General features: G+C 37.8%; 1 protein-coding gene across 2 annotated transcripts in view; it reads right to left on the bottom strand.

Moving 5' to 3' along the window:
- Positions 1-16,979, bottom strand: part of DPF3 (double PHD fingers 3) — a 635,732-nt gene that overhangs the window by 3,924 nt on the left and 614,829 nt on the right. Inside the window, exon 10 of one of the 2 annotated variants that reach the window (XM_053697771.1) lies at positions 6,371-6,452. The exons of the other annotated variant lie outside the window; for it this stretch is intronic. Coding sequence (XP_053553746.1) covers positions 6,371-6,452 — 82 coding nt within the window. The remainder of the gene's footprint in view (positions 1-6,370; positions 6,453-16,979) is intronic. 2 annotated transcript variants of the gene reach the window in all.

A 16,979-nucleotide genomic window follows, 5' to 3' on the forward strand; every position in this document is an offset into this window, starting at 1 on the left:
AACGCTGAAAATATGGCTTTTTCAGCGTTAAAACAGCACCAGTGATGTCGGTATAGGTGTACTACAGTACTGCACACCTTTTAGCCTGTAATGCAACGTCAGTCCCGCACATGTAAAAATTACTATTTTTATGGGATTCCCATAGCGCCGGTATTACGACTTTTGCATTCTGGCTAAAAAGTGAGCGTTACAGCCTAAAACGACAAGATCCATACCGCCATCTAAAGTCAATAGTTGAGTTTTACAAAGCTGTTACATAAAACTCATAACTAAAGTGTTAAAAAGTACACTAACACCCATAAACTACCTATTAACCACTAAACCGAGGCCCTCCCGCATCGCAAACACTATAATAAATTTATTAACCCCTAATCTGCCGCCATTAAAAAATGTATTAACCCCTATTCCACCGCTCCCCAACATTGTCGCCACTATAATAAACGTATTACCCCTAAACCGCCACCCTCCCGCATCACAAACACTATTTAAATATTATTAACCCCTAATCTGCCGTCCGCCCACACCACCGCTATAATAAACCAATTAACCCCTAAACCGCAAGCCCCCCACAACGAAATATACTAAAATAAACTATTAACCCCTAAACCGAAAGCCCCCCCACAATGAAATAAACTAATTTAAACTAGTAACCCCTAAACCTAATGACCCCCTAACTTTATATTAAAATTACAATTTCCCTAGTTTAAATAAAATTAAAATTTACCTGTCAAATTAAAAAAAATAATTTTAAACTAACAATTAAACTATTATAATTATTAAACTAAAATTAAACTAACTACCAATTAAATAAAACTAAACAACCAATAAAAAAATCCTAACATTACAAAAAGTATCTAATTACAAAAAAATAAAAACTAATTAAATTACAAAAACAAACACTAAATTACGAAAAATAACAAATGATCAAAAATAAAAAAGTATTACACCTAATCTAATAGCCCTATCAAAATAAAAAAGCCCCCCCCAAAAAAATAACCCCCCCAGCCTATAATAAACCACTTTTGTGGCGCATTGCCCCAAAGATATCAGCTCTTTTACCTGTAAAAAAATACAAACACCCCCCAACAGTAAAACCCACCACCCAACCAACCCCCACAAATAAAAAAAATCTAAAATAACCAAAGCTAACTATTGCCATGAAAAGGGCATTTGTATGGGCATTGTCCTTAAAAGGGCATTTAGCTCTTTTACTGCCCCGACCCTAAACTAAAAAAAAAAACACCCAAAAAACCTTTAAAAAAACCTAGAATGAGAGCTTCTTAAATCCTATTGGCTGATTTGAACAGCCAATAGGATTTTGGCAGCCCTGATTCAATTTTTTCAGCCAATAGGACAGCAAGGGACGCCATCTTGAATTGCGTCCCTTGCATTGAAGATTCAGTGTACGGCAGCGACTGTATAAAGAGGATGCTCCGTGCCGGATGTCTTCAGGATGGACACGCTCCGCGCCGGCTGGATGAAGATCGAAGAGGCCGTCTGGATGCAGACTTCTTGCCGTCTGGATGAGGACTTCGCCGGCTGGATAAAGATAGAAGAGGCCGGCTGGATGAAGACTTTGCTGGGTTGAATATCGTTCAAGCGGGACTTCAAAAACTGTAAGTGGATCATCAGGGGGTTAGTGTTAGGCCTTTTTAAGGGTTTATTGGGTAGGTTGTATTTTTTAGTTTAGGGTCTGGGCAGTAAAAGAGCTAAATGCCCTTTTAAGGGCAATGCCCATACAAATGCCCTTTTCAGGGCAATGGGTAGCTTCGGTTTTTTTATATAGTTTTTTATTTTGTGGGTTTGGGGGGCTGGGGGTTTGTAATGTTAGTGGGTCTTTGTAATTTGTTTTTCAATAAACTAGCTGATAATTTTAGGGCAATGCCCTACAAAAGGCCCTTTTAAGGGCCATTGGTATTTTGTTCTAGATTCATTTTTTTATTTTGGGGTGTTTTTTTTTTTAAAAAAAAGGGTATTAGAATAGGAATAATCTTTATTTTTTTGGATAATTTCGTTTGTTTTTGTAAAGGTAGGTTTTTTTATTTTTTGTGATTTTAGTGTTTTTTTATTTTTTGTAATGTTAGGCTTTAGTGTAAGGTAGCTTAGGTTTTATTTCACAGGAAAGTTTGTTATTATTTTAACTGAGTAGTTATTAAATAGTTAATGGTAAGTCAGAGCAACAAACTCTTGAATTACAGCCTGATGAAACGGCTCTGTGTAGCCGAGAAACGCGTTGCTTTATTTAAAAACATTTTAATAAAATTGTTTTATCTATACCTTGCTGGAGTTTGTTCTCCCCTCTTTCCATTTGTGGACTGTGCAAGTTTTGCCAAACCGGAGCTTTATACACCACTTGCTGTGATCTGACTTTCCCTCTGTAAGTGTACAGATTCCCGGCACACAGAGAGGAAGGTGTTTCACAACTCTGAGACCTTGATTGGCCACACAGAACACAGTCCGGCTTGAGGATTTGCTGTTTGCCCTTGTCTGTCTTCTGGGCGACGCTGAGGCCCCGGTCTGCGATTTCAGGCACGTCATAGTGCCGCTTTGTTTGTGAGTATTGGTTCTCACCTTCCCCTCTTTCTGTCTGGGTATCTGCGATATCACCCTATTGGCGCCTTCTTTTCTCCTACTATAGATTTCTTCATCATTAAATAGTTAATAACTACTTACTAACTACTCTACCTAGTTAAAATAAATACAAACTTACCTGTGAAATAAAAATAAAACCTAAGCTAGCTACAATATAACAATTAGTTATACTGTAGCTAGCTTAGGTTTTATTTTACAGGTAAGTAAGTATTCAGCTTTATTTAGGTGGCAGCATTAACGGGAGCGGCAGATTAGGGGTTAATAACTGTAGGCAGGCGATGTCGGGGGCAGCAAATTAGAGGTGTTTAGACTCAGGGTTTATGTTAGGGTGTTAGGTTTAAACTGTATTTTATCTAACTCATAGACATCAATGGGGCTACATTACGGAGCTTTTTTTTTTGGGTCTATGGGGAAAGCGTGCACGAGCATGGTCAAAACGCATATATGTGCAGACACCAATCAGCTGCTTGCTTCCAGTGGTGCTTTGCTGCTCTGGAGCCTACAAAGGTATACTTTTCAACAAAGAATACCAAAAGAATGAAGCAAACTAGAACATAGAAGTAAACTGGAAAGTTGTTTAAAATTGCACGCTCTAACTGAATTATGAAAGTTTAATATTGACTGTAATGTCCCTTTAAGGTGTGAATGCTAAAAAATGTAATTGATTCAAAGAAAAGTAAATAAAAAACGGCTAGATTTAGAGTTCTGCGGCCAAAGGGGTGCGTTAGCTACGCGTGTATTTTTTCCCCCGCACCTTTTAAACACCGCTGGTATTTAGAGTTCACAGAAGGGCTGCGTTAGGCTCCAAAAAGGGAGCGTAGAGCATAATTTACCGCCACTGCAACTCTAAATACCAGCGGTGCTTACGGACGCGGCCAGCTTCAAAATCAGCCAATCGGAATTCGAGGGACGCCATCTTTGATCGGTGATACCTGGCATGGTGAAGACAAGGTAGGGAGATCTTCGGGTGCTTAGTGTTAGGTTTATTTAAGGGGGTTTGGTTTAGATTAGGGGTATGTGGGTGGTGGGTTGTAATGTTGGGGGGGTATTGTATGGTTTTTTTTTTACAGGCAAAAGAGCAGAATTCTTTGGGGCATGCCCTGCAAAAGGCTGGTAAGGTAAAAGAGCTTTACAATTTTTATTGTAGAATAGGGTAGGGCTTTTTTTTTTTTTTTTGCAAAGCTTTATTTATATAAATCAAATATGACATTACAGGAGCACTTGGCATTTGACACAGAGATCAGGTACAATATTTCAAACTGTTGGACAATGTTTAAAAGTCTATGTATTATTTTCCTTTAAGACAGGGACCTCATGCGGTTAAATGGCTGTCTTCACCCGATTCTCTTTGGGGGGCTGGTTTTAGGACAGAACAACAAGCTCCTGCAATTCGTTTCAGCCTTGCAGATTTTTTTTTTTTTTTTAAGTCTGTACATTTCTCATTGAAGTTCAAAACATTGACTCTGGTGAATAAATATAACAATAACCGTGATTAGAGTTTGGTTCCTACACAGGTAGGGTGTTAGTTTAGAGAATTGTCCATAAGGGGGAGGGGAGGGGTAGGAGGACTTAAGGAGAGGAGGAGGGGGGCTAGGATGGGGGGGGGGAAAGGGTACATCTCGTTGGAGAGGGGAAAGGGGAGAGAGAGTGGGGATGATGAGGGAAGGGTGGGAGATGGGGGGGTAGGGGGGAAAGGAGAGGTCTTGTGGACTGCCGCGAATGAGGGCGACCAACACTTAAGGTTTAGATATGTGTCCCTGTGGTTGAAGTGTGAGAAGGGGGTTAGGCGGGGGGAAGTTTTGTTCAGATTGGATTGTCTATCCACGTTAGGTTCATGTATTCGTGAAAGTCGGGTCTCCCTGTCTTAATGTAGTGGTATCTTTCTAGCTGTAGGGATGTTGTGACAAGGTTTTCCCATTCTAGTTTGGTGGGTATTGACTGAGTCTTCCATTTCTTGGGAATCAAAGCTTTAGCTCCATTTATCATAATGATATATAGGGATCTATCATATTGATGGTTAAATTCCGGGAAGTCTAAGTAGAGAAGGGATGATGCTGATGGCTGGGTAGAGATTTGGAGTTTCCTGTTAATTTCAGTAAACACCTCATTCCAGCATTCCACTTATTTTGGGGCAGTCCCACCATATGTGTAACATGGTGCCCTCTGCCCCACAACCTCTCCAGCATTTCCCTGTTGTATTGGGGTAAATCTTTTTAAGTCTATAGGGGGTCAGGTACCACCTGCTCAGGAATTTGTATTGGACTTCTTGGGTTCTGGCCGATATTGAGCATTTTTTGTTATGTCAAAGGCTCTGTACCATGTTTTGGGGTCGTATTCCTGACCCAGTTCCCTGTGCCACCCCCGTGTGAACACAGGGAGGACATTGGAAGGGTAGGGCATTTTTTTATTTTGGGGGGCTTTGTTATTTTATTAGGGGGCTTAGAGTAGGTGTAATTAGCGTAAAATTGTTGTAATATTTTTATAATGTTTGTAAATAATTTTTTTATTTTTTGTACTTTAGTTAGTGTATTTATTTGTATTTATTTGTAGGTATTTGTATTTAATTTATTGATAGTGTAGTGTTAGGTTTAATTGTAACTTAGGTTAGGATTTATTTTACTGGTAATTTTGTATTTCTTTTAGCTAGGTAGTTATTAAATAGTTAATAACTATTTAATAGCTATTGTACCTGGTTAAAAAAAATACAAAGTTGCCTGTAAAATAAATATAAATCCTAAAATAGCTACAATATAATTATTATTTATATTGTAGCTATATTAGGGTTTATTTTACAGGTAAGTATTTAGCTTTAAATAGGAATACTTTAGTTAATAAGATTTAAATTATTTAGTTAGATAAAAATTATATTTAACTTAGGGGGGTGTTAGTGTTAGGGTTAGACTTAGCTTTAGGGGTTAATACATTTATTAGAGTAGCGGCGAGGTCCGGTCAGCAGATTAGGGGTTAATACTTGAAGTTAGGTAGCGGCGATGTTAGAGAGGGCAGATTAGGGGTTAATTCTATTTATTATAGGGTTTTTGAGGCGGGAGTGAGGCGGATTAGGAGTTAATAACTTTATTATAGTAGCGGTGAGGTCCGGTTGGCATATTAGGGGTTAATAATTGTAGGTAGGTAGCGGCAACGTTGGGGGGGGGGGCAGATTAGGGGTTAATAAATATTATGTAGGTGTCGGCGATGTTAGGGGCAGCAGATTAGGGGTACATAGGGATAATGTAGGTGGCGGCGATGTGCAGTCGGCGATGTGGGGGGCCTCGGTTTAGGGGTGCATAGGTAGTTTATGGGTGTTAGTGTACTTTAGAGCACAGTAGTTAAGAGCTTTATGAACCGGCGTTAGCCCAGAAAGCTCTTAACTCCTGGCTTTTTGCTGCGGCTAGAGTTTTGTCGTTAGATTTCTAACGCTCACTTCAGCCTAGACTCTAAATACCGGCATTAGGAAGATCCCATTGAAAAGATAGGATACGCAATTGGCGTAGGGGGATCTGCGGTATGGAAAAGTCGCGGCTGGAAAGTGAGCGTTAGACCCTTTCCTGACTGACTCTAAATACCAGCAGTAGCCCAAAACCAGCGTTAGGAGCCCCTAACGCTGGTTTGGACGGCTAACGCAGAACTCTAAATCTAGGCGAATAGCAGGTGTCACCATATTAAAGTTCAAAGAGTCAACAAGATGAAAAAAATTCAGAAGTATTAAATTCAGAAGGAATTATCTAGAGAATCAGTTTTCCCAGCAAAATGGAAAATACGCGTTTCAGACACGCACCTTCTGGAGGTTCAGTCATGGGAGGACTTAGGCAATACATGTGGTAACCACGGTCACAGTCATCGCAAAACAGAAGCTGCTCCTTAAAAACAAAAAGCACAGCTGATTAAGTTCATTATGAATATCATAAAATACATTGAACAGTGATTCATTTATAAAAGCAATTGTTTTATAGAGGCAGCACCATATTTGTTGCCCTTACCACTATTACAGTCATATATACTTGCATCTTGTTTTAAGGGGACAGAAAGGTCAAATTTGAAATGTGTATGAGCGCATTTAACTTTTAAATAGAAGCATGTTTGCAATATACTTCCATTAGCAAAAAATAATTCTAGTAAACGTTTTTTTTTCTTTCAGCAGCATACGCACATATTCTGTGAAGGCCCCTTCACCATTATTAAAGCTCAAAGAGCTAAAATTTGTTTTCTATAAGCAGACAAGAGATTGAGAAAGCAATTAAAAATTTAAGTGAGAAGCCAGTAATGGGCAAAGTAGAGGATAGTAGTAGATAAGGTATTATTTGCAAACAATCACCTAGATTACGAGTTTTGCGTTAGAGGCTGCGCGGTGCTAACGAAGCAGTTTTCCCTCACCGCTCACTTACCTGCAGCGCTGGTATTACGAGTTTTCAGAAACCCGTCGTTAAAAGACAAGAAGTGAGCGTTGAGCAAAATTTTGCTCATTACTGCACTCCAATATCAGTGCTGCTTAAGTCAGCGGTGAGATTGTCCTTCGTGCTCATGCACGATTTCCCCATAGGAATCAACTGGGAGAGCCGGCTGAAAAAAAGCCTAACACCTGCAAAAAAGCAGCGTAAAACTCCTCAACGCAGTCCCATTGATTCCTATGGGGAAATAAAAGTTATGTCTACACCTAACACCCTAACATGAACCCCGAGTCTAAACACCCCTAATCTTATACTTATTAACCCTAATCTGCCGCCCCCGACATTGCCGCCACCTACATTATATTTATTAACCCCTAATCTGCCGCTATGGACACTGCGCGCCACCTACATTATATGTACTAACCCCTAATCTGCTGCCCCCAACATCGCCGACACCTACATACTATTTATTTACCCCTAATCTGCCGCCCCCAATGTCGCCGCAACCTACCTACATTTATTAACCCCTAATCTGCTGCCCCCAACGTCGCCACCACTATACTAAATTTATTAACCCCTAAACCTAAGTCTAACCCTAACACCCCCTAACTTAAATATAATTTAAATAAATCTAAATAAAATTACTATCATTAACTAAATTATTCCTAATTAAAACTAAATACTTACCTATAAAATAAACCCTAAGCTAGCTACAATATAACTAATAGTTACATTGTATCTAGCTTAGGGTTTATTTTTATTTTACAGGCAAGTTTGTATTTATTTTAGCTAGGTAGAATAGTTATTAAATAGTTATTAACTATTTAATAACTACCTAGCTAAAATAAATACAAATTTACCTGTAAAATAAAACCTAACCTAAGTTACAATAACACCTAACACTACACTATAATTAAATAAATTAACTAAATTGAATACAATTACCTAAATTAAATTAAATTAGCTAAAGTACAAAAAACACACACTAAATTACAGAAAATAATAAACAATTACAGATATTTAAACTAATTACACCTAATCTAATAGCCCTATTAAAATAAAAAAGCCCCCCCAAAATAAAAAAAAACCCTAGCCTAAACTAAACTACCAATAGCCCTTAAAAGGGCCTTTTGCGGGGCATTGCCCCAAAGAAATCAGCTCTTTTACCTGAAAAAAATACAGTTGGAGACTAAAACTTATTTATAAAAAGTTGACTGTAATAATTACATTCATGCCAATAGTTGTCATTTAGACATTTGGTAAGAAAATATCCCCATAGGCCAATATCTCCGTATATGTAAAAATTGCTCTAGGTTGGTAGATTTCGAACAACAGGTTGAAGTTTTAGCAGATAGGTTCAACTCCAGGGGCTATAAAGCTGAGAATACTAATAAGGCTTTAGAAAGAGCAAAAAATACCAGTAGAGATTCCCTGTTGGGATACAAAGAAAGAACAGAAGCAAACAGTGACACCGTAAAAGTACCATTTGTGACTGATTATCATGCCGATCATAACCTAATAAGGAGAATTGTGAAAAAACATTGGCACCTACTAAAAGAAGACACCATTATAGGAGAAAAAATTCCTAGTAATCCTAGTTTTGTCTTCAAAAGAGCACCCAATCTTAAAACTACTCTGGCCCCTAGTGAACTGAAAAAAACCAACAACAAAAAATTATGATACAAAAAGACCTAAAAGGAAATAAACTGGTAGGTTTTTTCCATGCTAAACTTGTAAAGCCTATAGTCACAGTAAGAAAATAAAGAGTGTACATATCAATAACTCAACAAACCCCTTTAGAATAAAGGATGTGATAAGATGCACCCAAAAGAATGTAATATATATCCTAAAATGCACATGTAATCTGTTTTATATTGGAGAAACTAAGAGAGCGGTCAGAGATAGGATTAGGGAACACCTTTGCAATATTGAGAACGGATTTGATGACACTCATTTATACAAACACTTTAAAACAGTTCACAAAGGTAATGTGAAGGATACTCTTTATTGGGGAATTCAAAAGGTAAACGAACACTGGAGAGGTGGGAATGTAGAAAAGAAATTGCTCATAAAGGAAGTTGAATTAATCTATAAGTATAATACTCTGTTCCCAAAGGGCCTAAATTCAGAGCTAGACCTATCCCCTTTCCTTTTTGAAGACTAGACTGTCTAAAATTCTGTCACTTGATTATCACTTCGTTATCACATTTACTTTAGTCTCACACACCACTATAGATAATATCTACACCAAGAACTATCAATTACATTCATTTCATATGTGTTTCACTTTATATATATTTATTAACTTTTACACAGTTGAATTAGAAAGTTACTGATATATAAATGATTGCTGCTTAGACATCGTTTGGTTCAGTATTATGAGAGAAACTTGTTTTTATTGTATGTTTTGTAACATCAGCATTTATAACATAAGGTTTTACAGAAAGAAGGTATTTTCAATATTTTTAAATCCTCCATCTTAAATATGCAGTATTTGAGTAGCAAGGCTAAAAAAGGAATACAAGTAACTAAGATTACCACCTTAATTCAGGCTAATTAGGAATGAACCAATACAGACATAGCTATCCCTTTAAAAGGAAGATGAAGATATGGTTACACTTATCTTGATAAAGCTCTCTGATAGAGCGAAACGCGTTGAATGTTGTGACCACTGACTACCCTCAACTCTCTGGCTAAATTCTACAGGATTTCTATAACCCGGGTTATTAATTTGTTCCGGACTCTGCCTAATTTTCACTGCTTGCGTGCATAGCACTAAGTGCAGGCGACAGCACGGTTTCACCTTCACCAAGAGGCTAACACTAATTCACAGTGGATGAACGGATCCCTCTTATTGCAGGAAATTTGTTTGTGTGGAGCGAGACGAGCCCCTCGAGTGTTACCCATGAAGTCAGACGCCAAAGTCACGTGGGGTAAACTCGCGGTTGATTTACAAACCTACAGCCGATCCTTAGTGCCGACTCTGCAGAGGTACAGAAGTTAAAGGTACAATATTCTCTTTGCCTTTGCACTATCCTATTTTAGGACCCCAAGTAACTGTGTTATGGAACTGTTCCACAAGTTATACGCTTCCCTAAGAGTGAAATTTTGGTAATTCTGGTACTAATATTATCCTGCCACTCACCATGAACCTTTATCTGCATAAGATACATTTGTGGAGATACATTTGTGGAGATTTTATATCTGCATAAGTTTCTTTTGTGGAGATTTTGTGTTGCAAACATTTGTGGAGATTCTATGTTGCAAATATTTGCCAATTAGTAACCTTATCATGTTTAATATATAGCAGCTTGTTTTAGTCTGATTTTCTTCTTACACTCAGACCTTATGTTTATTATCATCTATAGCAGGGGTGTCCAAACTTTGCTTTCCAGAGGTTTTGGAACTACATTTCCCATGATGCTCAGCTAGATAAAATGCTGGCTGAGCATCATCGGAAATGTAGTTCCAAAACCTCTGGAGTGCAAAGTTTGGACACCCCTGATCTATAGGCTCATGTTATTTTAGAATGTCATTTTAGACTGCCTTTTCTAATCATTATAGTTATATTTTATTTTGTGCGCATGATTAGGGAGACGTCCCTATTTTATTCTCTTTAGTTTTTAACTACATGTTTTCTGATGTTTATCACTCTTTATCAATTCTGTTAGAATTAATATATTCTATTTTTTAGTTATCACTTGTTTGATTTTTTAGTAACACATTATATATGTGATATAATTCTTTTCCACCTTTGAGTTCATACAATTTATCACATTTTTTCTGATACCTTAAGATTTTTTAGCGCCCTCACTCACGTTTTCACTTGTTAGTGGTGTTTTACTGTCCTTTTAAGTTATAAAGATGCTGCGGTTTAGGCAGTGAGAGACCATCCAGGATGTGATGCCAATAGGTTACACAAGTAATCAGGCCAGAGGATATGTCTGGGGCAGGAATATGACACCTAAACCCACAGGACTTAATTAAGGAGCCTAGAGATGATATGTAGACAGAAAAAATTGGGACCTAAAACTGAGCCTTGGGGTAACCCAACGGAGGGTGGTAGAGGGGAGTTGGATGTGGCAAAGAGAACATACTGTAAAGGATGGTTAGAAAGGTAGAAAGAAAACCACAACTTAGCTGTGTTACAAATGCCCATGGATTGAAGGGTTTGGAGCGTTAGTGGATAGTCAACAGTATCAAAGGCTACAGATAGATCTAGGAGGATTAGCAGGAAAAAGTGACCATTAGATTTGAGAGTAAGCAGGTTATTTGCCACCTTGGTGATGGCAGTTATATATAGATGATAGTTTTCAGATTGCAAAGGGAAGAAAAGAAAGTTAAGGGATAGAAAACATTTTTGTATAAAATATGCTTAAGAAGTATAGAAGCACGGAAAAGAGATTGGGAGACAGTTGGAGGGGAGGCTTGTCAAGTGAGAATTTTTTAAGGCTATGTGTAATTAGTGCAGGATGATGGAAATGTGCCAGTTTTAAGGGAGAGTTTGAATACGTGTGTGAGGATGCATGTAAGATTGGGTGAATGGGATGATAGTAGTCCTACTACTAGGATCAGGTAGTAAGATGAGAAGATGAAAGAATTTCAGAAACCTCATCCTGTGTAGTAGTAGCAAAATGCTAAGTTTTTGAGGAGTAGATGTTGTTCAGGTTACTTCAGGTTGGATGTCAATATTATTTGAAGATCGTGAAAAAGTCTTGTGCTGAATGGAAAGTGGTAATGGGAAGAGAGAGTGGAAACAGATTAATAAAAGTGAAGAAAAAAATATGCTTAGGTTTTCACTTAACCTATAATATTTATTAATTTCATAAAGATAAGGTTTATTAGGTGAAGTAATCATGCGTAAAAACATTAACAGAATTCCATACCCAAAAATGACACTCAATACATGCTTAATTTCTTTCATGATGGTGAGAGTTCATGAGTCATCACGTGTTGGAAAATCCCCTCCTGACCACAAGGAAGAGGCAAAATATATAGATTCAATGTTGTCTTACAGCGCTGAAAGTGTGGACCTATAGCTCCTGTCTGTAGTGGGTCCCCAGATGCCCACTTGTAGAAAGATGTGTCAAATGGTGGTTAGAAAGGAGCGCCAAATAGTGGCGAGGTCTAATGAGATATAGGTATAAAAATATGGTTTTTCGTCTGAAAAAATGTATAGCACTATGGCTCAGCTACAAATATGGTGGTTGTGCTGTATAGATGTATAGGTTTTGAAATCTAGATTTGAAATCTAAGAGTGGCACAGTTGGTACATAAAAGTATTTAATACATATTAAACATTTAAAACAAGGGTGTCATTTAAAATATACTTTAGCAAAACGGCAAGAAATGATGTGTAAAAACACATAAACATATATAAAAACACGCGTGTTTGGCTTATTAGCTGTATGTATAATGTCTCATGAAGATCGTCTCATATGTAATTGTATTAACATAGATCAGGAAATAATAATAATAAACAAATAATGTCCAATAATCCCTTCTCAAAGTTAAAAGATATATAAAAAAGGTTTTTCCATGTGTATCCAAAAAATAAACTGTCCAATTTAGGTGTTGTCCAAAACCGTGATATAAATGAGTGGTGTGAGTCCAGCAAATTCAAAAGTTCTATTTAAAAAGCTTTTCAAAAAACATTTCAAAAAAACATTTAGTGAAGGTAGATAATCTGAAAGTTCAAAAAATTCATCAAAATAAATCCGTGAATTCAATCCAGAATAGTGATAAAAATTAGTCCATAAAAATGTTAAATATCCAAAAGGTAAAAAACCAAAAAAATTTGTTATTAGTATGTGCACAAACTAGTGAGAGTGATCCCTAAAAGGGGTCTTTTGTGGAGGGGTTATACTTCCATGTTAAAAAATTATTTGTTGTAGAAGAAGCATGGAGATAAACAAAAATGATGAATGAATATAAAAATAAATAAAAATAGAAAAAATACAAATAAAAATAAAAATAGAGGTAAAAATAATCCTGGGGAATCTTCAAAACCTGAAAATAAAGGATAATAACAATAGTGTAATACTGTATTATAATTCAATAATCAAGGAATAAATAGGTCACCATAACTCTGTCAACGCGTTTCGGCCCACAAGAGAGGCCTTTATCAAGACTATAGTATGGTGTGGGTGAGCTGGAGACTTTATACCTCTCTCTAACCAATCATATTGCACTGAAATTGCGCCAAATTTTGCGCCAAAATTTCGCGCCAAAAATGTGATACCGGAAGTGCTGGGCCGGAAGTGCTCCTCTGTACATCGAAATTGTTCACATTTGTCTCAGTGTAACTTAGACAAGGCTTTTATTGGAACATTGTATGTAATGTTCTTAATGTGCTTTTACATACTTTGTGCCATAATAGTTTTCTTTGTGGACAACAGTTATAATTTGCCGGTGGTTTCTGAACCGGAAGTGGCAGCTAAATGTAAACATCCGGTAAAGCTAAGCCGGATGTTACGCTTTATCGGTTATGGGTAAACCGGAAGTGGTATTTACCCAGTTATAATTAGATCTGGAGGGGTAAAAAATAGTTGTCTAATAGATAGAGCCAGTTTTTGCAATTTTGGTATGAAATATGTAACAATTTGCCGGTATGTCTTTGTACCGGAAGTGGCTGAAAGAAGTAAAATAATGTAAACATCCGGTGAGGTTATACCTGATGTGACACTTTGCCGGTCATGGTTAAACCGGAAGCGGTGTTTATCCTGGCTTGTTTAGATCCAAAGGAACAAAAATCATAACCATGGTAATTGTCTAGTGAACAGAACCAGTGTAGAGATCATGGTACAGAGTATGTATATTGGAAAATATATATACATAAAATATATATATAAAATACATTATATAATATATAAAAAATCTAAAAATCTTTAGAAAAATTTTTTAAAAACTTTTTAAGATAAAAAAATATAAAAAATATATAAAATAGAAAGAATTCTTTTCAAATGGTTTCTTTGATTGGTTAGAGTGTCTAGTGTAGATAGAAAGAGTACATTCATATCTATCTGTATTCTCTTTGTGTCATATACAATATTGGATTCTGGAAGCTTTTATTTTCTATCTAAATGTGCCTGGTATAACAGTTAATTAGCTGTAGGCGCAATCCAATAGAATTGTATTGGAATCAGATGTGGATATGGAGGAAACTTGTCTTGTATGAGTATTTAAATATAGTGTGAGATCGATGGATACTTGTATCGATCTAATTGGTTGGTTGTCTTTTGGTGGATTATGAATTGAGATTTGTTGTGAGGTATATTCTTCATGTCTGCTTGTTGATGGAATTGGGACATGTTACCTCACTACACATTTTAAATTGTGTCTATATTCTTATGAAGAGTCAGGCTTTGATTATTTTCTAACTTACTATGTTAGATATTTTCCAGATAGAGAGGCTGCTATATCAAGTGTCAAATCTAATCTTGTTGACTGCCGCTATGTCTCATATACTATTGGCAGATTAGGGGATCGTATCTTATTAATGTTGTTGGCATCTGTATGGTCTCTCAGTTTAGATAGTAAAGTTTGTTGGAGCTAGTCCTATGGACATTTGAGTAGAGCAGTGGAAATGATTCAATTAGACATCTTCATTAGGTATATTTTGTGTGTTGTTCTTGTCGTGTCATAATATGACCTCGGTGTGTTTTCTTCGATGTTTTCCTTCTGTATGAGGGCAGCGGTGTTCCGAATAAGTATTTAAAAGTCAAATTTAGGTGTGTTTCAGGCTTAACAGATGTGAGAGGTCTTCCTTGTTGTTCAAACCCTTCGGGTAGAGGCAATCCAGCTCAAAGATCCATCTGGATTCCGCGATCAGGAGCTTCTTTTCATAGTTGCCTCCCCTCCAATTAGGCTTGACTATCTGGATACCGTAGAAGTTTAAATCCTTGATGTTTCCTTTGTGTTTCATAGAAAAGTGTCTATACAGTGCGGTGTCTGTGCTACCATGTTCAATCTGTAGCAAATGTTCCCGTATTCTGTCTTTTAAGCATCTTGAGGTCTGTCCGACGTATTGGAGTCCACAGTTGCATTGTATTATGTAAATTACCCCCTTACTGCTGCATCTAATCAGATCCTTTATTTCATGTTTGATGCTGGAGTTATGGCGAAAAGTTTTTGATTTTCAAACCTCTCTTACACGCCTTGCAGCTCGGGCATGGGAAAAAACCTTTTATGGGTTTCCCGGATAGATCTTTCGTCTGAGTTGTTGTTGGGCGTGGAATGCTAGGAGATAGAATGTTCTTAAGGTTATCTGATTTTCTATAGATAAATTTCGGCCTGTCGATGAGTGTTTCGCCAATTGTGTCGTCATCCTTCAGTAGATGCCAGTGCTTTTCTATTATTTTCTCGATGGTTCTCCTATTCTCGCTGTACTGCGTGATAAAGGCAACATCTATGGAGTCGGTGTTCATGTCTCTCCCAATTTTCTTATCTTTATACTTGAGAAGTTCCTTACGATCCTTTTGCCTGACCTCTTCTATGTCTTTGTGGAGTTTTTCCTCTTCATATCCTCTCTCCAGGAAGCGTTTTTTCAGTTCTTCCGCCTGGGTTTCCCATAAATTGGGGTCCGAACAGTTCTTTTTCAATCTTCGTAGCTGTCCCTTGGGTATATTCTCCTTCCATTTGGAATGATGGCAACTTTCCCTGTGGACATAGTTGTTACAATCCACAGGTTTAAAAAATGTTGAAGTCTGAAGTTTCCCATTTTTGATGATTATTCTTAGATCGAGGAATGTGATTTCCTTGTCGCTGATCTCGTAGGTGAATTTCAGGTTGTTGGTGTTGTTGTTCATAACCCTTATAGTGTGTTCTAAATCTTCTTTGGAGCCTTTCCATATCAGGAGGATGTCATCAATATATCTGTAGTAGGAGACTAGGTCCGCGCCGGCTGGGCAGGACTCCCAAAATATGTGTTCCCATTTGCCCATGTAGAGGTTCGCATAGTTCTGCGCGAACCTAGTCCCCATGGCGGTGCCGCACAGCTGTCTATAAAATTTCCCATCGTGGTAGAAATAGTTGTGCGTTAGAATATAGCTTATCCCTTCTAGGATGAATGTCTTCTGCAATGCCGGCACTGTGTGGTCCTTCTTGAGAAAGTACTCTACAGCTTCTCGACCTCCTTTGTGTGGTATGCAGGTATATAGGGAGGTGACGTCACAGGTGGCGAGTAGGTAGTTCTCTTTCCATTCTGTGTTCTCCAGAATATTCAGAATCTGTGTTGAATCTCTCACGTACGATGGTAGTTGTGTCACATATTTCTGTAAGTTCTTATCTAAATATTCAGACAGATTGCTGGTTAGAGACCCTATGCCGGATATGATGGGTCTTCCCGGAGGTTTGTGGAGAGTCTTGTGGATTTTCGGGAGGTAGTAGAAGACGGGAGTGATGGGATGCTCCACGCTTATGTATCTGAGTTCTGTTCCAATCAGCCAATAGAATGCCAGCTCAATCCTATTTGCTGATTGCAACAGCCAATAGAATGCCAGCTCAATTCTATTGGCTGATTGCATCAGCCAATAGGATTGAACTTCAATCCTATTGGCTAATTGCATCAGCCAATAGGATTTTTTCTACCTTAATTCCGATTGGCTGATAGAATTCTATCAGCCAATCGGAATTGAAGGGACGCCATCTTGGATGACGTCATTTAAAGGAACCTTCATTCCAGAAGAGCTGTCGGATGAAGAGGATGATTTGCGTCGGATGACTTGAAGATGGACCCGCTCCGCGCGGGATGGATGAAGATAGAAGATGCCGTCTGGATGAAGACTTCTGCCAGTCTGGAGGACCACTTTGTCCGGCTTGGATGAAGACCTCTCCCGGGTTCGTTGCGGACTTAGGCCCGGCTTGGATGAAGACTTCTCCCGGTAAGGTGATCTTCAAGGGGTTAGTGTTAGGTTTTTTTAAGGGGGTATTGGGTGGGTTTTAGAGTAGGGTTGGTTATGTGGGTGGTGGGTTTTAATGTTGGGGGGATTTGTAATTTTT

The sequence above is a fragment of the Bombina bombina genome, chromosome 1, assembly GCF_027579735.1.
Source record: "Bombina bombina isolate aBomBom1 chromosome 1, aBomBom1.pri, whole genome shotgun sequence".
NCBI classification, from domain to species: domain Eukaryota; kingdom Metazoa; phylum Chordata; class Amphibia; order Anura; family Bombinatoridae; genus Bombina; species Bombina bombina.